General features: G+C 37.1%; 1 protein-coding gene across 8 annotated transcripts in view; it reads left to right on the forward strand.

Annotated features, from left to right (window-relative positions):
- The window catches only part of Arhgef9 (Cdc42 guanine nucleotide exchange factor 9), a 193396-nt gene that overhangs the window by 144738 nt on the left and 21512 nt on the right, over positions 1-27146 (forward strand). For 7 of the 8 annotated variants that reach the window (XM_063246016.1, XM_063246022.1, XM_063246021.1 and 4 more), the window contains 3 exons: positions 2820-2870; positions 7675-7804; positions 14885-15016. In XM_063246016.1, coding sequence (XP_063102086.1) covers positions 2820-2870; positions 7675-7804; positions 14885-15016 — 313 coding nt within the window. The remainder of the gene's footprint in view (positions 1-2819; positions 2871-7674; positions 7805-14884; positions 15017-27146) is intronic. The other variant, XM_003462749.5, reaches the window with a different exon arrangement.

Here is a 27146-nt window from a genome sequence, read left to right on the forward strand (position 1 = left end):
TGTTCATTGAGGGAGTTGATACATGTACATAATACATCACAATTCTTTTTTCATCTCGTTCCTCTCCCCTCCACCCTTCCTCCATGTCTTGGTCCCCTTCCATTTTGCAGAAAAATAAATCCATCTCCCTATTTCCAATTATCTAGCCTGTATTTTGCTTTTTATTTTATTTGTATTTTGGGCTTCTCATATAAGAGAAACAATGTGATAATTAAACATACATGTCTTATTTCACTTGACATTATGATCTTTTTAAAAAAAACTTTTATTTAAAGAAAAAAAACAGTATAAGGGTACAAGCAATACAGAATTACAAAAAAAGCAGTAAGAAATCACTAGTTAATAGATTACATACTGTCATCTTAGAAATAGTTGTTTAAGTTACAGGATTAAAGCATACAAAGTGGATATTCAAACAGTGAGACTGCAAACAGTTGTATTCAATGATCCAATGAAAACTCAGTAATATGGTCATCTATCTTAACACACCTAAATGCATTTGCAATTGTAACCTTTAGAGCACTTTTTTCCCTCTCTTTATTACAACAAAATTTACACATTTTGGGTTTTATTACTTCCATAGTTCTTATTACTTTTTTTGGAAGAGAATAAAACCAAATATGGGAAAACAAAGCAGTCAGTCAAAACAAAGGATAGACATAGCACGTGATGTAAAAACAGAGTACAAGGTTATCAACAATGGTTACCATAATGCCTCTTGCTTCCTTAAAAAGAATTGCATATATCATTAGGTATAATAAAATTGAACAAAGCAGTACAGAACAAGACCAATAAAACCTAAACATTGGAGACATTACAGGACATCAAAAGAAGATAATAGTCAGACCAGAATGGGCATCATAGTGAATCTTATTGCCTTCAATGTGGTTGCCTATACCCTCAAACTCGATACTATCAAACAAAATGGAACAGAATCTAATCAGTCAAAACAAGATAGTGGGAGCAATACAGGGCTTCAAATCAAGTTAACAGGAAATCAAAAAAGTTACTATAATATATCCTGCTAATTTTTTTGATTTTTTTCCCTTAATTAAAAAAATAATAAAATAAAAAATAAATATTTTTTTAATGAATAAGGGAGAGATTGAGATAAAAGAGGACATAACAACATAACAATACAGGTCAAAGCATGACAATTTCAGCAACCTAGTGCTTCACCACCAAAAACCCGACTTAATAGTAGTTACCATAGTGGCTCTTTCCTTGAAATATTTGAATATAACTTTGTATACTATAGCACCAGACATATCAAGACAGTGTGAAACCATTCAAGTGGATGAAAGTATTACAGGGTATTTAGAACCAGCTAATGGAAAACGAACAATGGTTTCTATATCAACTCTTTGCCTATAAAAATTTTTGTTTATACTATCACATGTAATAAAATCCAGTAAGATACAACATGATAAAACCAATGGAGACAGAAGAGCAACAGTTTGGTGGGACTTCAAAACAAGATGATATTAAATCAGTAGTAGCTATTATGATGTTTTGTTTTCTTCAAAATAGCTGCTCATTTCATCACAGGCAATAATATCAAACAGCCCAGAATAAAGCCATTTAAATTAATGAGTGAAAACTTTATAAGACTTCAAAGCCACATAATGGGGAATCACGATTACAACATATTTTATATATTTGAATCATTTCTTACACTAGGGAAACTATTTGGTATTTATACATGTGGGTTTGATTTATTTCACTTGTGAGTATGGTCTCAAGCTCCTCCCATTTATTTATAAATATCTCAATGTGATCCTTCTTTATAGCTGAGTAGTACTCCATTGTATAAAAATACCACAACATTTTTATCCATTCCTCAGTTGGTGGATACTTGGGTTGTTTCCAATATCTGGTGATTACACATTGTGCTGCTATAAACATAGGTGCACATATATCACTGTGGTATGATGCTTTCAGTTCTTCTGGGAAGATGCCTAGAAGTGGAATAGCTAGAACAAATGGGACTTCCAATCCCAGCTTTTTGAGAAATCTCCAGACTGACCTCCACAAAGGTTGTACCAGTCTACACTCCCACCAACAGTGCAGGAGAGTTCCTTTTTCCCCACAGCCTCTCCAGCATTTGTTGTTGCTGGTTTTCTTGATCATGGCCATTCTTTCAGGACTGAGATGGAATCTCAGTGTGATTTTAATTTGCATTTCTCTAATGACTAATGGTGATGAACATTTTTTCATGTATTTATTTGCCATTTGTATTTCTTCCTCTGAGAAGTGTGTATTCATCTCAGATGCCCATTTTTGGATTGGATCTTTGAATTTTGGGGGTTTGTTTTGTTTAATTCTTTATATGTTTCAGACAGAAGTCCCTTGTCTGAGGGAGAGTTCACTAAGATTTTTTTCCAAGTTCGTGAGTTTCCTTTTCATTGTGCTGGATATTTCTTTTGACATGCAGAAACTTTTTAATAAGAGGTGGTCCCAGTTATTGATTCTGGGAAGCATTTCCTATGCGGTTTGAGTCCTGTTCATAAATTCTCTACCTACCCCTATGTCTCTAAGGTTTCTACCCAATTTGACTTCCAATAGATTTAGTGTTTCTGTTTTAATATTCAGATCATTCTTCCAGTGAACCTGTTTGGCTCCTTTATCAAAGATAAGGTGGTTTAGTGTGTTTGTAGTTGTGGTTGTATCTTCTATTCTATTCCATTGATCTTTGGCTCTGTTTTGATTCCAGTACCATGTTGATTTTACTATGGTTGCTTTGTAGTATAACTTCAAGTCAGGGATTTGGATGCCTCCTGCCTTGCCTTTGTTGCTTAGAACTGTCTTTGCTATTCTAGGTCTCTTTCACACCAGATGAATTTTAGGAGTGATTTCTCTAGATCTATGAGGTATGTTGATGGTATTTTTATTGGGATTGCATTCAATCTGTATAAGAGTTTTGGGAAAATGGCCATTTTCACAATATTTATTCTTCCTATCCATGAGCAAGAGATGTCTTTCCATTTTCTGAGATCATCTTCAATTTCGTTTTTCATTGTATTATAATTTTGCCTATATAGGTCTTTCACTTCTTTCGTAAGAGTAATTCCTAAATATTTCATTTTTTTGGTTGTTAGTGTGAAGAGTGTGACTTCTCTTATTTCTCTCTCTGTGATTTTGTTGTTAGTGTATAGGAATGCTATTGATTTCTGAGTATTGATTTTGTATCCAGCTACATTACTGAATTTATTTATTATATCTAAGAGTCTTTCAATGGAGTTTAGGGAGTCTTCTATGTAGAGTATCATGTAATCTGCAAACAATGATAATTTAACTTCTTCTTTTCCTATCTTTACCCCTTTTATTTTTCTCTCTGGTCTAATTGCTCTGGCTAGTATTTTCAGTACTATATTACATAGGTGTGGTGATAAAGGACATCCTTGTCTTGTGCTTGATTTTAAGGCCTTCAATTTTTGGCCATTTAGTATGATACTGGCTGTTGGTTTGTCATAGGTGGCCTTTATTATATTGAGGTAAAGACAATCTATTTCAATTTTCTGTAAAGTTTCTATCATGATTGAATGTTGGACCTTATCAAAAGCTTTTTATGCACCTATAGAAATGATCATGTGATTTTTACTTTTGGCTTTATTGATATGGTGGATTACATTTATTGATGTACATATCTTGAACCATCCCTGCATGCCTGGGAGGAATCCCACTTGGTCATGGTGTATAATCTTCTTGATTTGCTGCATCCTATTTGCCAATATTTTGTTGAGTATTTTTTCATCTGTGTTCATTAGGGAGATTGGTCTATAGTTCTCTTTTTCAGTTAGGTCTTTCTCAGGTTTTGGTACTAGAGTAATATTTGCTTCCAGGAATGACTCAGGAAGGATTGCTTCCCTTTCAATTTTACTGAAGAGTTTGAGGAGTATCGGCATTGTATTTCTTGTAGAATTCTGCAGTGAATCCTTCTGGGCCTGGGCTCTTCTTTCTAGGTAAGGACTTAACTACATTTTAAATTTCATTAATAGAAATCGGGTTATTCAGCATTTTACATTCTCTTGACCTAGCTTGGGTACTTCATATGTTTCTAGGAATCTGTCTATTTCTTCTGTGTTATCAAACCTTTGAGAGTAGAGGTTTTCAAAATAGGTGTTGATGATCTTCTGTATTTCTATAGCGTCTGTAGTGATTTCACCTTTTTCATTTCTTATTGCATGAATTTGAGCTTTTTCTTCCTTTTTTAAAATAAGGTTGGCTAGAGCTTTGTCAATTTTATTTATTCTTTCAAAGAACCAACTCTTTGATTCATTGATTCTTTGGAGTGTTTTCTTAGTCTCTATTGCATTGATTTCTGCTCTGATTTTTATAATTTCCTTTCTTCTTTTGGCTTTGGGCTTGACTTACTCGTCTTTTTCTAGCTGTTTGAGGTGTAGTGTCAGGTTATTTATTTGTATTCATTCTGTTTTCCTGATGTGGGAACTCAGTGCAATAAATTTTCCTCTGAGGATGGCTTTCATTGCATCCCAGAGATTCCGGTAAGTTGCATCTGTATTTTCATTTTTTTGTAGGTATTGTTTAATTTCTTTAATCTCCCCCTGTGACCCACTGATTACTCAAGAGTGTGTCATTCAGTTTCCATGTGTTTGTGGAGATTTTGCAGTATCTTTTATATTAATTTCTAATTTCAAAGCGCTATGATCCGATAACATGCAAGGGATAATTTCAACTCTTTTGCTTTTATTTGAATATGTTCTGTGAGCTAATATATGGTCTATTTTAGAGAATGACCTATGTCCTGTTGAGAAGAATGTTTATTCTGATATTGTTGGATGGAACACTCTGTATATGTCTATCAAGTCAATTTGTTTACAGGTGTGATTCAGTTCCGTTATTTCTTTGCTGATTTTCTGTCTGGTTGATCTGTGCCTTGGTGTCAATGATGTGTTAAGGTCTCCTGCTACCATTGTGTTACTGATAACTTGATTTTCCATTTCTGTTAATACTTGTTTTATATAACTGGGTGCTCTGGAATTTGGTGCATGTATATTTAAGTTAGTTATCTGTTCCTCTTGGAGTTTTCCTCCAGCGAGTATGTAGTGACCTTCTTTGTCTCTTCTGATCATTATTGCTTTAAAGTTTACATTGTGTGCAAACAAAATGGCTACTCCTGCTTTTTTTATTTTTTTTTTTTTTTGGATTTCTGTTGCGTCAAGTATTGTTTTCCACCCTTTGTTTCAATCTGTGAGTATCCTTCTGGTTTAGATGGGTTTTCTGTAAACAGCATATGGTTGAATTTTGTTTCTTGATCCATTCTGTCAGTCTGTTTCTTTTAATTGGTGCATTGAGGCCATTTACATTAATGGGTATAACTGTTATATGTTGGTTTATTGTTGACATGTTATCTTTCTGTTATTGTTGCATCTTTATCTTTCTGCTCTGTTTAATTATCTGCTTTGCTTAGTGGTTTTTTTCCTTTGTGTATGTAAACTGTTTTTCAATACTTTTGCAAGGTTGGCTTGGTGATCATGATGTTCTTCAGCTGTTCCTTGTCAAGGAAGTATCTCATTTCACCATTGATTTTGAATGATAGTTTTTCAGGGTACATGAGTCTAGGTTGGGAATCATTTTCCTTTAGGATCTGGAATACTTCACTCCATGCTCTTCTTGACTTTATTGTTTGTGCTGAGAAGTCTGCTGTTATTCTGATAGGTTTTCCTTTGTAAGTAATTTGTCTTTTCTCTCTGACAGGGTTTAGTAATCTATTCTTGTGTTGAATTTCTAGGATGGTGATTATTATATGTCTGGGTGTGATTTTATTTTCGTTATGACTATTTGGAGTTCTATGCTTCACTGAACCTAATGTCGGTTTCTGATCTCATGCTTGGGAAATTTTCAGCTATTACTTCTCTAAATATCCCCTTGATGTCCTTTATGTCATCCCCTACTTTTTCATTAATCCCTATCAATCTTATGTTGTTTTTCTTTGCATCTTCTTGCAGTTGTTGAATTGTTATTTCCTGATTCTTTGTTATTTTTAAAAGATCTTTCTTTTCCTGTACACTAGCTGCAATCCTGTCTTCAAGGTCTGAAATTTTTTCCTCACTTTCACTGAGGTGGTTTTTATAGCTTTCAGAGGAATTTTTGATTTCCTGTATATCTCTGTGTATGTGCTTTATGTATTCTGTTTGTTTCTTATATTGATCATCTAGGGATTCTATCTTTTTGTTTAGTTCCTCCAATTTTTTAACTGTGTTTTCTTTAGATATGTTCAGCATCTCTTTCATTTCTTTTATCATTTAGTCTTTTACCTGGGAGATTATTTCTAATTTGAATTCCTTTAAAGCTTCCCACAGTTGCTTGTTTATTTTGGTAGCTATTATGTCTGATATTTGAGGTTTATGACATATATTTTCTTCTGTATAAATCGCTCCTATGTTTTCTTGGGATGGGCTGGAGTTTTGAGATTGTAATTTGGTCTTTTGTTTTGTCATTTTCCTATATTTCTGTGTTTTAAGTGTTATTCAAAAGCTTCCTCACGGTCTGTTGGAAATGAACTTCTATGCCCGCAGCCCAGTTCCCCCAGTCCGCCGGGCCTCTGGAACCGGTGGTGCTCGCCTGCTTGCTTATAACTCCACAGTCCCAAACAAGCTGGGCTCTGGGGAAAGTGGGCACCGGCCTGCTTGCTCAGAACTCCACAGTTCTCCAAGCACAGCCAGAATGGGGAGGTGGGTGCAGGCGCCTCAGACTGGCCTAGCTGTTCCACTGCATCCAGAAGGTTCAAGGGTCCTGAACAAGCTGGGCTTGGGGGAAAGTGTGCAGGGCACTTACTCCAGGATGCCGGGCCTCTGGGATCGGTGGTGCTCGCCTGCTTGCTTACAACTCCACAGTCCTCCAAACACACGGGGAAGCGGATGCAAGTGCCCCAGACCCACGTAGCTGTTCCACTGCACCCAGACGGTGCGAGGGTCCCCAACAGGCTGGGCTCTGGGGAAAGTGGGCGCCCACCTGCTTGCTTAGAACTCCACAGTTCTCCGACATTATGACCTTAAGTTGCATCTTTTTTCCTAAAAATGACTCAAATGTACCCTTCTTTATGGCAGACTAGTACTTCATTGTATATGAAGAAAATGAATCAAGTCAGGGGATGAGTAAAACTTGCCAAAGGCCAAACCACACTAATCAGTACCACACTAATTAGTGACAAATCTGGATTTGATATCATGGATTCTGGCTTCAGATTCTGCATTCATAACCACTATGCTGCATCCCACCTTGATACTGTTCAGGAGAAAAATGGTGTTCTTATTCCACAATGACTTTGAGAATGCTCTCCCTAAAAATAGATTGGAAAAAAGATGGTCAAATTGCCTGGCTGTTTCATTCATGATGCTCTCTTCTTGGTTCTAGGTCAGTTTTATCAAACAGATCACAAAATATAATGTTGTGTAAAAGAAAAGAATGTATTTCCCATGGGAAAGAGTCTGCACATAGAAGGTCTATGTTTGGTATGATGACTCCAGGACAGAATTTAGTCAGGCACTCATTCCCTGCTGAAATAAAAGACAGGAAATAGTCTTCTATTTTAGGTAGTTTTTTCCTGTCTGAAATAAGTAGGAGGAGGAGAGTAGATGTTGTGATTAGAACCTAGCATAGTAGTTCCTTAGTGCATTGGTTCATCCACTTTCTACTCTTATGTCTTTACAGTGACTACAGATATGTGGCAGCCGCTTTGGCTGTCATGAGAAATGTTACTCAACAGATCAACGAACGCAAGCGTCGTTTGGAAAATATTGACAAGATTGCCCAGTGGCAGGCTTCTGTTCTAGACTGGGAGGTAGGACACTTATTGACAATGGTGTTGGGATGTCAAAGTGACTTGGTAAAAGCTTTTTTATGTTAGCCAAGCATGATCTAAGAGGAATTAGATTTGAAGAATTTAGATTAGACTCAAGACAAAGCTTCCTGCTAATGATGTTGGGTACTTAATAGCTTCCAAGGAATATTAGAGAAACTTTTGTGACAATAACTCATTAAAAAAGGAAAGGTTTATCTCTTTTGGTGTTGTTAGGAAGCAATTTGGTTGAATCGGTGACCTTTCAAAGCTCTCAGGAGTACTAAAGTAATATATGTTAATATACTTTGAAACATACTCTGGGACTGGTTCTCTTTTATTAACTGTGCAGGCTAGCTAATATGCTTTTTCCATTGTTGAAATCACCTCATTCTCACACATCTACTTAATCTATAGAAGCTTGAATGCTATAGGTCATGACCATCATCCCAGCCAAATCCATAGGCAATGTTTTGTTTTTAGTATAATCTTATAAAAATACAGTGTACCTCAGTTCATGAATTTAATTTTTTCCATAATTTGGGTCACAAACTGTATTGAATGAGAACAGAAGCAAACTCAATGGTTAGGTTCAATGCTGATCTTATGGGGAAATTTGATTTGGTTCCTGTCCAATTCAATTTGTGATCAGAATTATTGGAACAATAAAATTCATGAACCAAGGTGCCACTGTAATCCCTGACAGCTTCTATTTCATTGCAGGCAGTCATGACTTCTTTGAATTTAAAAAGTGGCTGAAGTCACTCAAATCTCCTTTCTTATATTCCTATCAAGTGAACCTATAGTAATAGAATTTTGTATTTATCTCACAGGCTCAATTTATGTAAATCCTATAGACCACAGGTAATATAACCAAGATAATTCAACATGTAAATTGTTAAGGGACACAAACATTAAGTCTATAACAAATAAGTAACAAAAATTTCCAAGTGATGGAAATTGAGACTCCATCTTTGAGAATGCTCTCCCTAAAAATAGATGGGAAAAAAGATGGCCAAATTGCACCTTCTATGTGCAGACTCTTTCCCATGGGAAATACATTCTTTTCTTTTACACAACATTATATTTTGTGATCTGTTTGATAAAACTGACCTAGAACCAAGAAGAGAGCATCATGAATGAAACAGCCAGGCAATTTGACCATCTTTTTTCCCATCTATTTTTAGGGAGAGCATTCTCAAAGATTTTCAGACTCCTAAAGTCATTATGGGCCAAGATGACTCCAGATGGGTTGCCATCTAGGAAGATTTTTCTCTTATAAGAACTTATAGGTGCATTTCAGAAATCAGGGTTTTTAAAGTATCTGTCATGTTTGTCATATCTGCTCTTAAAGACTTCTACAACGTCCAGATAGCTATCACTCTTAGAAGAAACACTCTGTAACCCTGACCACTGTTGTATACACACACACACACACACACACACACACACACACACACACACACAGAGTCATGAATACATTCTCAATCACCATCATATAGCTTGTATATTAGTCAGCTTTTCCATTGCTGAAACATAATACCCAACACCAAAAACTTAAAGGAGAAGTTTAATGGCTTGAGATTTCAGGGGATTCCATCTATAATCTACTAACCCAAAGTCAGAAACATCATGGAGGAATGGCATGGCAGGGCAAAGATCATTAGTTTATGGTGGCTGGGAACCAGAGCAGGGGAATGGTGCAAGAGAGGAAGAGATGAGGGATCATATATAGTATTCAAGATCATGCCTCTGTAACACATCCAGACACACCCGAAAGTGTGGTATACTAGTTCTCTAGGCAGCTCCAAAGCCAGTCAAGTGGACAGTTGGTCTTAATCCTAATGCGTTGTAATGATGATAGAAAACTAGAAGCAGATAGAGGCCTATCCCTGACCAAAGACATAGTGAATAAGCTGGAACTTGAATCTAGTCCTGTGATTCCATTCCTTTCACTGCTGTACCAGTCCTTCAATCTTCTGCTTCTTGTAGCACAGTTGATGTTTTTTGTGATATTTTAGTGACTTTTTTGCAGTAAAATTTATATTTAATTGAAACAGTAAGAATATATTTGTTAGAAGGATCCAATGCTGGAAATGAATGCTGGATGAATGCCAGAGAGTCTCTACCAAAAATCCATAGGTCATAGATACGCTATGGCTTTTGGCCTCATGGAATATGTAAAACAGCCTCACTGGTTTCTTGGGATGGATTTTATGTGCATTCCACTTGTCTAAGAAATTAAACAGAGAAGTAAAAATGTGGAAAAAGGGGAGGAAAGAAACAGAGAGGCAAGGAATTGAGGAAGGGAGGGAGGGAAGAAGACAAGGAAGAAAGGAGAGAGGAAGAGAGACAGAAAGAAATGCTATGAGCAAGATTTAAAAATCAAATAGAGCAACATTTTACTGTCTCTCTCCCCTCCTTACCTCTTATATGTTTGAACAGAAGAGATGGCTGTCAAAAGCATCTACATAGTAATTTTGGTTTCATTTGTCAAATGAAAAACTAGGATCATAGGAAGAACCATTAGATCTTAATCTCCCTTGAAGCAGAAGTTGGATGAATGGTAACAATTGGGCAATTGTTGTCTACTCAATAAATCAGAGCATTTGGCTAGAGAGCAGGAAACCTTGTGTTATATCAAGGCCCGTCTCTTTTCCTTCATCTTTCTTCATGAGCTTTCTGATTTTCTTTGCTGAGTTTCAGTTACCCTCCCTACCTTCTTGCCATCCTATGGGGACTAGAATTCTTGAAATAGTCCTCCCTTTGCCCCACACTCCAAGATTCCTAAAAATGAACAGATGAATTAGAGAATCACCCATTGCACTAATAAAATGTTGCAGGAGATTAATGAAGGGCCATGGAGAAGAATTATTCCCAAAGACTGCAGTTTATGAAAATTTTCCATTTCTAATTTCTCTCATGCTGAGATTTGTTGAGCTATCACCTTGCCCTCTTTTGTGCTCATCAAATTAACTTGAAAGGAAAGGAAAGGAAAGGAAAGGAAAGGAAAGGAAAGGAAAGGAAAGGAAAGGAAAGGAAAGGGACAGCTTCTTTTTAACCTTTTTCCCTGCAAACTTTTAACAGGAGCCCAAGTTTATAGCTCACATTGAAGTTCTTCATTGTGTATGGTTATAATGTCCTCCTTCCTAGTCTGATTATGTAAGACTCAAGAGCCTTTCCCAGTTTTTCATTGGATGATTTAGTCAAAAGAGCTTGGAGTAAACATAAAAAGCCCACATGATTGAGGCAGGAAAACATCTATTTTAAAGCTAAAGTGACTTAATAAAGCATAATCCTGAGACCAGGAGATCAAGTGTGAGGCTGGATGGATTTGTTATTTTTCTGCAGCATGGGAGATAAATTGGGTGAAAAATATGACATTTTGCTAGTTATTTTTTCTCTGGATCTGTCTGAGCTGCAGCTCCATATCAATCAGTCCATAACTACAATGGAGTAAAGTAGGGCAGAATGTGGTGAATTAGAATTAATCAGAAAGCGATAAAGCCTCTTTTCTGAGACTGTGGCCTCAGAAGACAATTGAGCTGGCAAGAAAGTGCTGGGAAGTAGTTTCAAAATAAAAATTAAAGCTCTATGTAGTTTAATGTGGCCACTGTCCATTCAATATCCATTGATTCATATATTAATTAAACATTTGTTGAGCATCGTCTTAGTCACTTTCTCATCTTTGGGACATAATACTCAACATTAACAACTTCTGGCTCTGAGACAGGGACATTATAGCAGAGGGGAATGGTACAGGAAAAGGGATTCAACCCATGACATCCAGGCAGCAGAGAGAGACAAGAGAATCTGGGAACAAGAATGCTGTACAGGCTTCTAAATGGTACTCTCAGTGACACATCTCCTAACATCACATTTAGCTAATGCATTCATCAGTTGATAAATCTGATAACTATAGCATGCCCATTGCCCAATCACCTTCCACACGCATGGGAGTTTTGTAGGACATTTTAGATTTAAACTACTATAGCCACCTACTGTGTTGGGCCTCATTGTGGATTCTGAAATTATGTCAGTGAACATAAAAAAGCTCCTACCATTATTGAATTTGCATTCCTGTAAGGAACATAGAGAAAAATGACTAAAAATGTTTCTATGGGATATAAAGAAAAATAAAGTAACAAGACTATGCTGATATACCTCCTGAGGAGGTGACTTTTGAGAAGACCCAATAGAAATGAAAGAATAAATCATGTGACACTAGTGGGGCAGAACATTTCAGTCAGGCAGAAGAAAAAACACAAAAGCCCTGAAGTATGAGCATGTGTGCTCAAGGAGACTGGCATGGCCAGGGAGACAGAGTCAGGGCAGATGAGGATTAGTGAAGTAAAGCAAGGTCAAATTATGTCCATATTTCATTAGTTTTCAGTGTGAATCGGAGCAATTATGTGTAGTTCTGAGCAAATATGTGACACCAGGAGACTTATGTTTTAAGTGTCTCATTTTTACCAGGCCCTATGCTAGACATTGGGGATATGAGATTGAGATATCGTCTTGGTTAACTACTGGGGGCAGAGTCATTCCTAGCAAAGGGAACAATGTGAGCAGAATCCTGGAAGAATGGAAAAGAAGGCCCATGATGGGCAGTAGAAAGGGATTTCACTCTGAGCGCAAGAAAAAGAGATGTGTAGTACAAGTAAGCCAGAACCAGCAAGAGTGAGAGCTCTGTAAAAATGTGTCCTTTCCCATGCACGATCTACTTTGGTGCTCTCTGATGGCCATGGATACAAACCAGAGCTTCGCTCTAAATAAGGAAACAGGTTAAGAAAGTTTTAGCTACTTTCTAAGGGTGCAAAGTGAGTTGGTAGTAGCACTGAACCAAGAACTCAGCTCATATTATCACCTCAGAAGCATTTCTTCATCATTCTAAATATGGGGGGAGATGTCATCATGCTAATGGAGTTTGGCGATTAAGAACATGGACTTTGGAGGGAATTTGACTTAGGTTGTGCCCCTTTAGACAAATTAGTTCTAATTTCTCTGTTATATATTTTGAGATAATAACAGTATGGCTCTTACTAGTTTGTTTAGTAGGAAACAGGGTGTGTATAGTACTTGGGACACACTGTAATAATCAAGATAATAAATATCACTTATGTAGAGCTTATAGTGTGATGTGTATTTTTCTAGGCATTTTATTTGTGCTAATTTAAATACTTTTTCATCACACCCAAATAAAGTTGGTAATGTTATTATCTCTACTAAGTACAAGGAAACAGATACACTAAGGATAATTAAGTTGCTCAAAGTCAGTCAGCTTTGTGAGCATACTGGTGTATTTTTTTAAAAGACATTTCTGTTTGGAATTACATATGGCAGGTACTCACTAGTGTGGTAGAGTGGGTCCAGGTAATACCCAGTAATCCTCCTCAGTTTAACAAGTGGTGCTTTTGAAAGTCATCCTTGCCATCTTTTTATAGCACTGGCCTTCTTTTATCAGTTTCTTTTAATTCATATATATTAAAAATGGTACATCTTCCTGACCTGCATCAGGGTGGGATATGGTGGACTGGTAACACTCTTAGCTTTCCATCCCTCTAGTAATGAGGCCCTGCACAACTCTCTGACCCTAAGGGCCATTCTATACTACCCTCAGGCCTCCAAGGGTTTTGTGCTAGGTTTTCCATACCTCCAAATGAATGTTTTATCTAGATTTTGTATAATTTTGAGAATAAACCTGGAGCCTGGATTTGAAACATTACTTCTGAGCTTCTTTCAAGTTCTGTTATAGGAATATAATTCTACTGAGCTCCCCCTTTCGCTCCCAACCTTTAGACAAGAACAATGGTATATACAAGAACACTATTTCCAGATGCCCTCTTATTTGGCATGCTACCCTGCCTGGGCTGTTTGCCTCTGATTATTTCTGGGGAGATACAGGACCCTCTATTTGTAACTTTGCATTGACTCTTTTGTCTGTAAGGCTGATATTAGTGTCAGAATATCAGAGCTGAAACTTGAAAAGATCATTTTTATATACCTTATTTAACAATAGGAAGAACTGAGACCCAGAAAACAGAAGTGATTAGCCTTACAATGACTTTTTGGACTACAGATGACGTAATACAAATAAAGAGATGAGTGTACTCTTTGGAGCTACAGAGCTTAGAGTTGGATTGTAGCTCTATAGCTAACTTGATGAGTGATCCCGCCTTATCATTTGACCTCTGTGTGCTTGGAACTATAAAATTGTAGCAAGAATGTCTACCTCCCAAGGCTATTGTGAAGACCAGATGAGGTAGAGTAGAAGTATCTAGCACAATGTCTGACCCGTATAGGTGCTAAAGTAAGATTAATTCAGTATCCTGGACCACTGTCCTTTCCCTCTTCACAAGGCCACTTCTGTGTCCTTGGCTTAATGTGGTTTGCCTTGGATTCCACTGTTTCCATTATATCCATGTTCATCTTTTCCACTTAGATGTACTCTCTTTTAAGACAAAGATGAAGCCTGAATTGGTATCTGGCAAATACTCCTAGCATACCTATGACCTCACAGAGTTTACATAGACAAAGAGGAAGGGCTTGGAAACAATGAATAATTTAATTATCTGGGAGTCAAGTATTTTAAAGATTTATTTTTAAAATGTTATTCTGCATAGCAAAGAAGAGAAGTGATTAAAGGCTCTCTGGATAAAAGCCAAGGAAGCATGTTATAAGGAAGTATCTTTCTTAATCAATAAATTTTAATGAACTATGGGGAGAAAGAAAAAAGAATTACAAGAAGATGCTTGGATCCTCTTTCACTCTTTTTCATCTGTTTTCTTGCCCTCCCCTGTTCACTTCTACTCATCTGTGAAGCAAACAGACTTACTACTTGAAGTTATAACAGTTCAGAGTCTTAAGTAGTCCTAGGCAGTGGGCTTATTTGGCTTCAAAATGAATAGATTTTCCCAATTCATGGAGTTATGAAGCCTTTAAAGATTCCTGGGAGTTACTGCCTCCTTCTTTCTCCACTAGGGTGGGAAGAGGCCTTTTCTGACCTCCTCCCATCCTAGTGTATGCTCAGCCTTGGACCGTCCCTCTTTCCTGCTGCCTCTCACCATCACGTGTCCTTTGCAGGGTGAGGATATCCTAGACAGGAGCTCAGAACTGATCTACACTGGGGAGATGGCCTGGATCTACCAACCCTATGGCCGCAACCAGCAACGAGTCTTCTTCCTGTTTGACCACCAGATGGTTCTCTGCAAGAAGGTAATTCTACCCCTTCTTCCCTGAGGGAAATAGACACTTCATGGGGCACCAGCCTCATCATTCTTAGACTCCCAATGAAGTAGATAAAACTGCTGAAGATAAAAAAGACAGAAGATTAGCAGCAGTTCCACATTAGGAGCACTGATATGGCGTGAATATTACAAGTGACAAACAATGAAAGTGTGAAGTTGGCACATGTTGTCTTAGGATATTTTTTTTTTACCTTTGCTCTCATGATTCTCATGCTGCTGCTTCCCACTCCCTTCACCAAAAACTGATAGCCAGCTTGGTTTTTTTTTTTTTTTAATCAGTTATTCAAAATACTATATTTCAATACCATTTGTTAGGGAGTAGCTTCCTCTCTGTCTTTTCTCATTTCCATTCTGATGTCTCCGATTGCATGACCTCTCCCTACCTTAGGAACTGACAAAGGCCTATGGAATGGTTAAGTGTCTTTATAAAGCGGGATTTTCTCCTTGCCTCTACCCATTTCCCACACAAGTTATACCAGTTCTCTGCAACTTCTGACTGTGTTTCTCCCCATTCTCCCTTCCCTATGATGCATTTGAGGAGAGACCTTGTACTGATCACTGACCCCTGAACTGTCTGGATTGGCTTCTTGGATTTTGCTCCTCAGTGTGGAGGTGTAACATATATGGTTAACATGATCTCCCTTGAGGGACCCTGATGGGATACTGTTTCCCCCTATCTCTTTCTTAGGAGAGGAAATTTAGAGCAGTTCTGTCCCTAGAGACTCTCTCTAAAGAATTTAGAACCAGAAAGAGTAAAAGAGGAGAAAGCAAAGAATACTTAGAATGATTTTCACATTTGCAGTCATACCTTTATCCTTCCTCCAGAATTCAGTCCCTTTGTCCTCTCCCTCATTCATTAGTGAATGCATCTGAAGAGGAATGCTAAGTCATGGTACACCATGTTAAACAATTATTTTATGGATTGGAACATGGATCACACATTTGCTCTGAACCCCCCAGTGTGTGTGTTTGTGTGTGTGTGTGTGTGTGTGTGTGTGTGTGGGTGTGTGTGGGTGTGTGTGTGTTTGCATTGTCTGTATTTTGCAAAAATGATTATCCATTTGACTTTGACAATGGGTTGAAGGAATAAACTGAGCTTAGATCCACACTGACCCATTGTTTGGCAATAAGCTCTGAGTACCATCTCTGGAACCAATACTTAGCTAATTAATGAGGACAATAACTACCTCAATCTGGAGCTGATTCTGGAAGAGAAAAACTTATAAATCTCAGCAATCCAGTAATATACTCTTTCAACTTCTCTAGCTCTTCCCATATCTACCATACAATCAGAAGGTAAAACTTTTGAAGGTTACTTTAGGAAATTTTCAACATATCAGCCATGTCACCAATAGGCATGTACCCATCTTTCCATTAAAGTATGTTAATATAATACTTAGTCACAGAGATAGTAAAGAACTAACAAGTTCATTTTAAAGCCTTGGTTAATCTGGGCATCAGCATAGGCTGTAGTCATTCTAAGTAAAATGTAAAACTGAGTCCTGTAAAGTAGTGGCAAAAGATATAGGGCCAGGACTTCGTTGTGAAACAGTGAAGTGGTGGTTAGGAGTAAAGGGACTGATAAAATGAATGACAGGTTCAGTTTAGAAGCCAAAGGACAACAAAAATAGAATGACAACTCAACTCCATACCAGCTAGAAGAAAGCAGTGATTACAAAGAAAGCACAAGTCAAGGGAGCGCTAGTAGGCTATGACCAGACAGACTATTGGTATGGGATAAATAGGCAACAGAAATGACAATAACAAGAGAAACATGACTGTCATAGCTTCATTCACATGAGAGATTTCATCTACTGAGAACTGTAGCCTTTATGCCCAGCTCATAGCCAGGAGAGAGTCTAGGGTATAAAAGCTACTAACACTACCTACCTGTATCTTTGTTAACTGGCTTCCCAGAGTATGAGCAGCTACAGCATATTTCCACAAAGGCCATCGAAACTGTCTGATGCTTGTGTTGAGGATTTCCTTTTGGTATCTATAACAGGCCTTTCTACAGATAAAATGGGGTAAATTTGAAAAGTGATCATAGAGTGAAGAAAGGTATGTGAAGAGACAAAGTATTTTGTTTGTTATTTAGGGATCTCTTGCCATTATTATAGAAAATTGTCTTCTTAAAATAGAGTGAGAGAAATAGACAAAGCTTCCTGCAGATAAAGATTCCTTTGACAAAGGAAAGGAAGGGCCAGTACTATAGTGAGGTGAGTCCTTAAGGCCTCACTTCACTTCATTCACATCAGGAACACAATTTAGATGGACTTCCAAAAATGTAATTTTTTACAAGGAAGAAAGTAGCTTAAACAATTGAATGTCACTACTTTAAGCTTTTTGAATGGACTTATGTTTCAAAAAGATGAAATAAAGGCCCCTAACAAATGATTACATAAATAATATTTTACATATTATATTTAGCAAGACTGACAAAAATAGATTCACGAATCTTAAAATGAATCAAAATTAGTTTTCAGAGTGTTGAAGACAATTTCAAAGAACTATTCAAATAAAGACAAATAATAAGTGATAGTCTGACAGTCCTCTGCCTGAGCAGATGTAGAAGAACACTAATTCCTTAGCTGTCAAGGTAGAAAGAGGAAAATCTGAAAAGAGAACTGAAGCACAAAGGATCTGAGGTTGTAATAAAGAACATCAAGTACTCTGAATTATCATTGAGTCCCTATTCTGTACCAGCCAGATCTGCCTTTATGAGATTTGTCATCTAATAAAATTTAAATATGATGTAAAATAAGCATGTCTGGACAATTAACTCTCACATGTTCTCAGTGGAATTGCTGTAGGTAAACTTGGCAGAATCATGGGTCCTCTGGAATATATGAGACACTATAAATAGGAAAATATATCAGTTTTCAAAATATAAAGCAACGTATTTCTGGAAAACATAAATTGAAAATAATATAATGAACCAGTATTTATTAAGTGCTTTTATGGATCTATTCTGAGAACTTTACATTCATTAACTTAAATCTATCAAGTAAATACTATGATTTTTCCAATTTTAAAGATATGTAAATTGAAATACAAAGGAGGCATTTAGTTTTCCCAAGAAATAATGACTGATAAGTGATCAAGCCAGGAAATCAATCCAGTCAAAATGACTCTAGATTGCACATTGGAAAATTCTATATCATTACTACCATTGATCTTATGAAAATTCTGTAATCAATTATTAAACGGTTTATAAACATTTAGAAAGAAACACAGTGACCATGATGGGTAAGCACTGATTTCTTAAAAGCATATTATGTCCCACAAAGCATCATTTCTTGTTTTTACAGTAATTAGGTAAGTTGATGGAAAGATTGGAAAATATGGATTTCATTCTGGCATTTCAGATTCTCCCATAATTTCATTGCAGAGAGAAGAAATGTGAAGTAATAGATGAACCATTAACATTACAGTTAAATAATTCTGGGTGCAGGTCCTGATTCCAGTACCCACTGTGTTATGTCAAACAAGTGACTTTTAATTTTCTTTGCTTTCATTTTATCATTCTCAAAATTGAGAGAATACCCTACAAGTGGATTATGAAAAATAAGTGAAATCTGTTGCAGTTCATGACCATGGCATGGCACAAAGGATGAAAGATTAGTTGGAGTCCAAATCCAATTCAAACTTCAAGAAGGCCCAGAGGAACTGCCATTAACTGAGATCCTTTGGTATGAGAGTCTCATACATACCTCAAGCTGAAGCTTCTGTGGCTTTTTATTGAAAGAAGCAGAAATCAAGGATAAATGGAAAGAAAGCAAGGCTGTCTGTGCAGGAGTTCATGCAGGGGACAGGGAAGGACAGGGTAAGCTAAGGGTAGTCTGTTACATGACTGGCCTTAGGGCCAATCTAAGTAATAAATTATACTGTGGAAAGGATACGAGCCAGAGAATTCATTCCTTTTTTAATTTTCATTTTTGTTTTAAAAAGGGTAAAACAAAACATAACAGGATAAAGCAGATCAGAAGAAAACAATGCAAGTGACTTAAGATTTCAAAGTAAGACATCAGGAGACCCACAGTGGCTACCATAATGTCTCTTATTCTCTTCTAAATAGTTGTATCTTCATACACAATGAATTCATACAACAAAATAGTATAAAACTGATCAAAACAGAGTAATGAAGACATTACAGGTCTTCAAACTCAGAAAATACCAAAGTCAACAATGGCTGCCATAATGTCTCTTGTTCTCTTCAAAATAGCTGTCCATACCTTCATGTATGTTGAAATTAAATAATACAAAACAGACTAAAACCACTCTAAACAAAGAATAAAATCATTGCTGGATTTCACAGCATGGTGATAGGAAATCAGCAATGGATACCATAATGACTCTTTTTCTTCAAAGTAGCTGTACATATCATCATGCATAATAAAACCAATTCTCATAAACTGTTGAGAAATTCTAGGCATGTATAAGCCTCTACATGTATATCTATCCTTTCTGCATTAGAGGAAAAAACAAAACAAAACAAATTACTAGAAAAACAAGAAATAGAAAAGAAAAATAATAGCAAGGAGCCCAAAACAATGATGATACAGGCCTTCAAAATAAAGTGGGTGGAACATAACTAAGGTTGTTATTTTACATAGTAATCTTCAAGAGTTCCACAGATAAGCCATTTGGAGAAACTTGCAAATACATCAGTAGCAACAAGAAATGCAAATAGCATAGGAAGAAGATAAAAATTTAGAATCAGAATATCTAGGTGTACTGGACTCTATATCAATAATTTATCTAAACTTAGGTCAGTTCTTTAATGATGTCTTTGTTTTTCTCAGTATGGAATCAAGCTGATAATATAACTAAGCTCAGAGAGTTCTGAAAAATAATTACCTGAGATAAAATAGAGTAGTGGAATATAGTGTTAAGAGCATGGGTATATAGGGCCAGGCTACACAGCTTCATTCCTGCTTCTCCCATGGGCTATCTAACATTGGGTAAACTCTCTGTGTCTACAAGTAGCCCCTTATTTGAAAAATAGAAATCATGATAGTATCAAGGAAGGAAGATCCTGAGCATTAAATGAAACAGTTCAAATGTAATACTTGGTGCATGGTAAGTATTTTGAAAGTGTTAGCTATTTATACTGTTACAGTATACACAATAATACTGATTATTACCTCAGCAAATTTGTATCAGAAGATGGAATAGTACATTGATTAAACAAAAGCACAGATTTTGGAGCCATATACCACAGACAAAGTTCAACTATTCTGCTTGGTAGCATTTATTCATGGGTAAGTTTCTTAATTGCTATATGTTTATAGTTCTTTGCTAAATGTAATTATAACAGTACAACTTTGTAGGATTGTCATGAGCATTATTTAAATTAATAAATGCAAAGCACTTGTGATTGGACCTGGATAATACACACTAAGTTTTCACTGTTTTCATTATAGTTCTTATTATTTTAAGTATTCAGCATGTATTGTAGATGCTATAGTATTATAGTAACCAAGATAAATGCAGCCTTGGCCTCGTGTGCCTTCCACTAAAGAAAAAGTTGGAGTATTCCAGAGCTCCCTCTAAAGTGACAGAGAAGAGAAAAAAAAGCCAGGCTGCAAACTTGAACAGTTGTATTTTCCAGACTGCGGCATTCATTGTATTTACAAAATGTCCTATAATGTCTTGTTAGACTCTAGGAATACCTAGTAAGATCAAATTGAAATAGCTTAAAGCTTTTTAATTTATGCTTTGTCACGACTGAGGGCCTGATCCTTGCTGGAAACACAGGACTTATGTGTATATCTACAGATTGCCAAGACCCTCTTGATGAAGCACTGCCTTCCCCTTAATGTTCTCCCACTTATATAAGTGGAAAAGAAAAAGGAGGAAAGCTGGAATCTTATTACAAATAATGACCTCATTAGGCAGAGAAGCTGTGATGATCCAAATAGCATCTGCTTAGAGTACATACTTGCCATTCCCCTATGAAAGCACTGAGACTAACATTAATAAGTAGCATGTGGACATCCCAGTCCCAATAAAACCACAAGCAACCAAGTACCAGGAAGGCTTTCCTGTTTTGCTGTATAGAAGACCAGAGAAACCTCTGGCAATCCCTGACTTAGGTAGGACCAAAAACTCAGAGTGGCAGGCATAACCTAAATCAGTGGATGAAAGAAAAGTCTTAGAACAGCATGGTGATTTTAGTGTCAAATGTATAGTGTATATGGGTTATCTTTGGAGAAGGGTATCCATATCCATTTGAGCTAGAAAGTACAGTCAGAGGGGCTTCTTTGGGGCAGAAGAAAATGTGAATTTGACCTTGCAGGCTAGAAAGATTGAAACAGAACACATGATTGGGGCAGGGAGGAAATATTATAAAGCATAAGATTTTGATGAATGAGTGGCTAAAATCACTTACCAAATATTCTCATCCGGAAGGAGTATATACAATTTCCAGAGTAGGGTGGTACATAAATTGAAAAATATTCAATGTTACTTTTGCCTTGACTTAGTTTTATTCACAATATTAAAAATGGTAAAGGAAGCATGATGCTGGGGGTAGCCAAGGATCAAGACTCATTTATAGTTCTTTTTTAGCTACAAAATAATTATGGAGGAAAAAGAACAGCATGATGGTTATGTTTTGTAAAGCAATTTGACAATCCTTGCAAAAGAGCTATGTTGCGAGTCTTTCAAGATAGCATTCATTAGCTATACTGAAAAGCTCAGTGTCTTCCACAGGGAAAAGAGTTAGGTTTGGGAATGTGAGTGACCAAAGACAGATCTTTCACAGGTTTCTAAAAGCTGAATAATAAGGCATGTCAGGCAATTCAAAAGCATGGGGATGGTTTTATCAAGATGGATTATGGAATCAGCCAGTCCAGGTCAGATGGCCCAGGCACAGGCACACATACACACCTGCAATGGGTAAAGCAATCAGCAAGACCAGGTAGAACAGCTTGGGCACAGATGTACACTCTAGCCACTGGGAAGAACAATCAGAAAGACCAGGCCAGGCAATTTCAGGCACAGGGGCACACAGGCCATTTCAGGCAGAGCAACTCAACAAGACCATACCAGGCCCTGGAAGGGGCACACAGGTGTGACCAGCAAGACCAGGCCTTTGTGTGGGTATGCATGAAAGTCCAGGCTAGATCATCTGTGGAAAAGTCTAAAGCAGCAGTGAGGAGACAGTAGTTGATAAATTAGGTGAATGAGTATTAAGCCTTATCACACAGGCATACAGAATAGAAGCAGGTGAGTCCACCATTTTATATCAGTTGGCCCTAGAGAACTCCACCAACAGAAGACCAACCTTAGCCCCCACATCCAGAGAAAAGATCAGTTCAATACCTAGCACAAATTCCATGCGTACTTGCTGGAGTACACAGCATACTTTTGGGATTTGTCTTGGACATGGCCACAGAACAGTAAACACTAGAGGAATTTTGCTACTTTTATTCTACCTTCTTTATCTGATTGGCTACCCTCTTCTTGTCTGACTGGGTTTTTGTCTTGTTTTGTATTTTGTGGATATTTCTTTTTTGATTTGGTTCTTTTCTTATTGTTTTTGTTCTTTTTCCATAGTCTCTTTTTATCCTGTCTTTTCTCTCTTTCTTCTGTTTTTCTTCCCACTCTTTATATATCCTACATGCTTTTTTTTTGTACCTGGGATCAAACTCATGCCCCCATACTTGCTAGGCAGGTGCTTACACCACTGAGCTAAATCTAGTTTCTTGGTTTTCTTCTACTAATCCTCTCTCTCTCTCTTGCCTCAACTATGTCTTGAATTTATGGTACTTTCATGTGAGTAAACACTGTCTCTTCCTGTTCTGATCCATTTTGATAACTCTTTGCTTTCTTATTCATTCTTTCACTCCTGTGTCCTTCAGTTTCCCAAAACCCAAATGATGTCCTTTTGAATTTCAGCCTTGGTTCTGCTATATTTGACCATGTTCATCAATTTTCTTGTCTCCTACCCATGTTAAGCATCCCCCCATCAAGGTAAAATCACTTCACTAAGGAGAAAATCACTGCCTACAAGTATACGGTGTATGATGGAATTCGTTATATAACTTTAGAGTTTGCTCCTGTGTTTAAAGGTATGAGGGTAATAGTTTCCACAGATTGTAAGTAGCTAAGGTTATACTAGAAACTATTGTTTTAGCTAACTATACTACTTAATCCAGGATATGTTATATTCCTTTTTCTCCTTAATTAACACTGTGATATATGGGATCATAAACATTACCAAAGATGCTGAAAAGGACTAGGTGCTGAGCAAAACTGTAAATTTTCATTCTTATGCAATTCAAAAGGTATATTCTTGGGGTAGACACAAAGAACCACCTATATGATGTCTCATATACTTGATGTCTCAAAGACATCCCTGAAGAACGGACATCTCCTACAGAAACTCAATAATAGTGATAAAACTGTCTACTACAAGAAATTGGCAAGCATCAGTACAGAAAACAAACTAAAATAAAAAAAGATAAAATAGAAAATGACAAAATTCACAAGCAAAACACAACCCCAAGTCCCCAGCCCATCCAGGGCAAGCCCAGCACAAAATGAGATAGAAGAATTTGTAAGTCAAACACTGGAACTCTCTGAAATGGTAGCAACAGAAATGAAAAATCAAGTGGAAAAGCTATAGAAAAAATAATCACTCAGGTACAAAAATAAATGGTGCACAAGATGAAAGATATTAGAGTAGATATATATAAAAGAATAGAAGGAGTGGCTGGCTGCCACCTGTACTCCACCTGGCAAGCCAAAAACCTGTGCAGTGATTTCCATACAGCCATACAGGCTTGGCACATCCCTTGAAGTCTGCTGGGGCTGGGCCCAGCATACCCCATCACTGGACAACCTGCAGGAAGGTCCCCCAGGGCCTAGTTGGGCCCCATGCAGTGATCTCAAGTGGCCTGAAGCCACCTGTGCTCCCCCTCACTAGCAGAAAGCCTGTGCAGTGATCTGCATACAACCCCCACCAAGCATCCCTCATCACCAGAGAACCCTCAGAAAGGTCCCTTCAGGGCTTGGGTCACTTGAGCCCTACCCAGTGACTTCAAGTGCCTGGTAACCAACTGGGCTCCACCTCATTAGTTGCAAGTCAGCACAGGGATATCTATCCAGCTGTGCAGCATAAGCACATCATTTGGAGCCTGGTAGCGCCCCACCCAATGTCCACCATCACCGGAGGACCCTCACAAAGGTCCTTCCAGGCCTAGTTGGGCCCACCTGGCAACCCCTACTGGCCAGAAGCCACCTGTGCTTTGCTTCATGAGCCAAAAACCTATGAAGAAATTTCCATTAAGCCATGCAGCCCCTCGGCACTTAATCTGGAGCCTAGTAGGGCCCTGTCCAGCATCCCTCATCACCAGAGTACTTTCAGGAAGGTCACACTGGGCCTAGATGGACCCCACCCAGTGAATGCAAGTGGTCGAGAGCCACCTGATAAGGCCTGAACAACTACCTCCACTCAACTGGGGAAATCACTGCATTACAGACAGATATTCTCAACCCAGGACCTTGCCTTCAGCTTCCCTAGAGGAATATAGGAAAATGACAAAACAAAAGAGCAAAATGCAATCTCAAACCTTGAACTTATCCCAAGCAAGTCTAGAAGAAAATGTAGGCCATACACCTGAAACTCCTGATATGATAGCAACTGAAATAAATGAAACAACACCAGGGAGCTATAAAGGAACTGAGATCAGAATCTTCCAGGTAAAAGAAGAAATGACAAATGTAATAAAAGAAATGCTTAACACATCTAAAGAGGACATAGTTTAAAAAAAAAACATTGAGGAACCCTGCACAAAGATGAAAGCTTGAATGAATAATATAAGAAATAGAATGCATGAAGTAAATCCAAAGAGATACTCAGGAAATCAAATACTACATTGAAAGTTGGCCAAACCATCTCAATGAAAGTGAAGATAGACTTTGAGGCTTCATAGACAGGAATACAGCTAGTGAATAGGACAGGAAAGATCTTTTAAAAATAACAAGGAATCAACAAATAATAGTTCAGCAGCTTCAAGATGATGCAACGAAAAACAATATAAGATTGATAGGTGTCAATGACAAAGGTAAAGACACAAATGATATCAAAAGACTATTTATAGAAGTAATGGCTAGCAATTTCCCAAACATGGGAATGGAAACTGACATTCAGAGAAGCAAAACATATAGAATTACAAATAGCTATAACCAAAATAAAACTATAACCAGACATATAATATACAAGATTGCAGAAATTCAACATAATTAGAGAATATCAAAGCTTTTAGAGAAAAGAGATCACCTATAAAGGAAAGCCCATTGGAATCACAACAGACTTCTCAACACAAACAATGAAGTCAAGAAGAGTATGGAGTGAAGTATTTCAGATCCTAAAAGTAAACAACTTCCAACTCAGATTGACATACCCTACAAAACTGTCCTTCAAAATTGATAGAGAAATAAGATACTTCCATAACAAACAACAGCTGAAGAACTTTATGACCACAAAACCAACTGCACAAAGAATACTGAAAGACATTCTAAATAGACATAGGAAAAAACCACTAAGCAAGGCAAACAATTAAACGGGGGGTGGTGGGTGGTAAAGAACTAACAGCAGAAAGATAACATGACAGAAATAAACCAATATGTATCAGTTATAACCATTAATGTAAGTGGCCTGAATTTATCAATTAAAAGAAATAGGTTGGCAGAATAGATTAAGCAGCAACATACAAACATATGCTTTATGCAGGAAACCAATCTGATGCAAAAATATACTTATAGACTGAAAGTCAAAGTATGGAAAACAATACATCATGCAACAGGAACCCAAAAACATCAGGGGTAGCTATTCTGTTTGCAGAAAATGTGAACTTCAAACCAAGAATGATTCAAAGAGATAAAGAAGGTTACTGCATAGTTGTTAGGGTAAAACTTCAAGAGGAAGAAATAACAATCTTAAATATATATGTGCCAAATTTGAGAGCACCCAGCTATACAAAAGAAATATTAACACAAAAGAAAAATCAAATAAACAGTAACGCAATTCTGATGGGAGACCTGAACGCCCCATTGACCCAAAGAGACAGAACTAGACACAAAATCAGCAAAGAAATAACAGAACTGAATCACAATTGTGAGCAAATGGACTTAATGGACATGTACAAGTATTCCACCCAACAACATTAGAATGAATATACATTCTTCTTAGCAGCAAATGGGACATTCTTTAAAATAGACCATACATAAGCCCACAGATCATGCTTAGGAAACTGCAAAACAATCGAAACTATCCCATGCATGTTACCAAATCAAGTGTCATGAAACTAGAAATTAATGACAAAGGAAACTGCAAAAAAACCTCACAAACACATGGAAATTAAATAGCACACTCCTGAGCAATCAGTGGGTCACAGAGGAAATTACAGAAGAAATTAAACAATATCTGCAAGTGAATGAAAATATAAATGCAACTTACCCAAACCTGTGAGACGCAATGGAAGCAATCCCCAGAGTAAAATTTGTGGTGGTAAATTCCAACATCAGAAAAGCAGAATGAACACAAATAAACAAAGTTGATGCCATACCTCAAACATTTAGAAAAACAAGAAAGAGCAAGTCAAGCCCAATGGCAAAAGAAGGGATGAAATTATAAAGATCAGAGCAGAAGTCAATGCAATAGAGACTAAGAAAACAATACAAAGAATCAATGAATCAAAGAGTTGATTCTTTGAAAGAATAAATAAAATTGATAAGCACCTATCCAACCTTATTTAAAAAGGAAACAAAAAACTCAAACTTATGCAGTAAGGAATCAAAAGAGTAAAATCACTATAGACCCTGTGGAAATACAGATCATCAAAACATACTTCGAAAATCTCTACTCTCATATGTTGGATAACACAGAAAACTAGAGTTTCCTAAAAACATATGAACTATGAAGGCTGAATCAACAAGATGTAAAACTGTTGAATAACCCAATTTCAATTAGTGAAATAGAAAATGTAATTAAAACCTTACCAACAAAGAAAACCCAGGTCCTGATATACACACTGTGTAATTCTACAAAAACTTCAAGGAACATTTAATGCTGACACTCTGCAAAC

Source organism: Cavia porcellus, unplaced genomic scaffold, assembly GCF_034190915.1.
Source record: "Cavia porcellus strain 051 isolate PalLab524CR breed Dunkin Hartley unplaced genomic scaffold, mCavPor4.1 scaffold_3, whole genome shotgun sequence".
Classification (NCBI taxonomy): domain Eukaryota; kingdom Metazoa; phylum Chordata; class Mammalia; order Rodentia; family Caviidae; genus Cavia; species Cavia porcellus.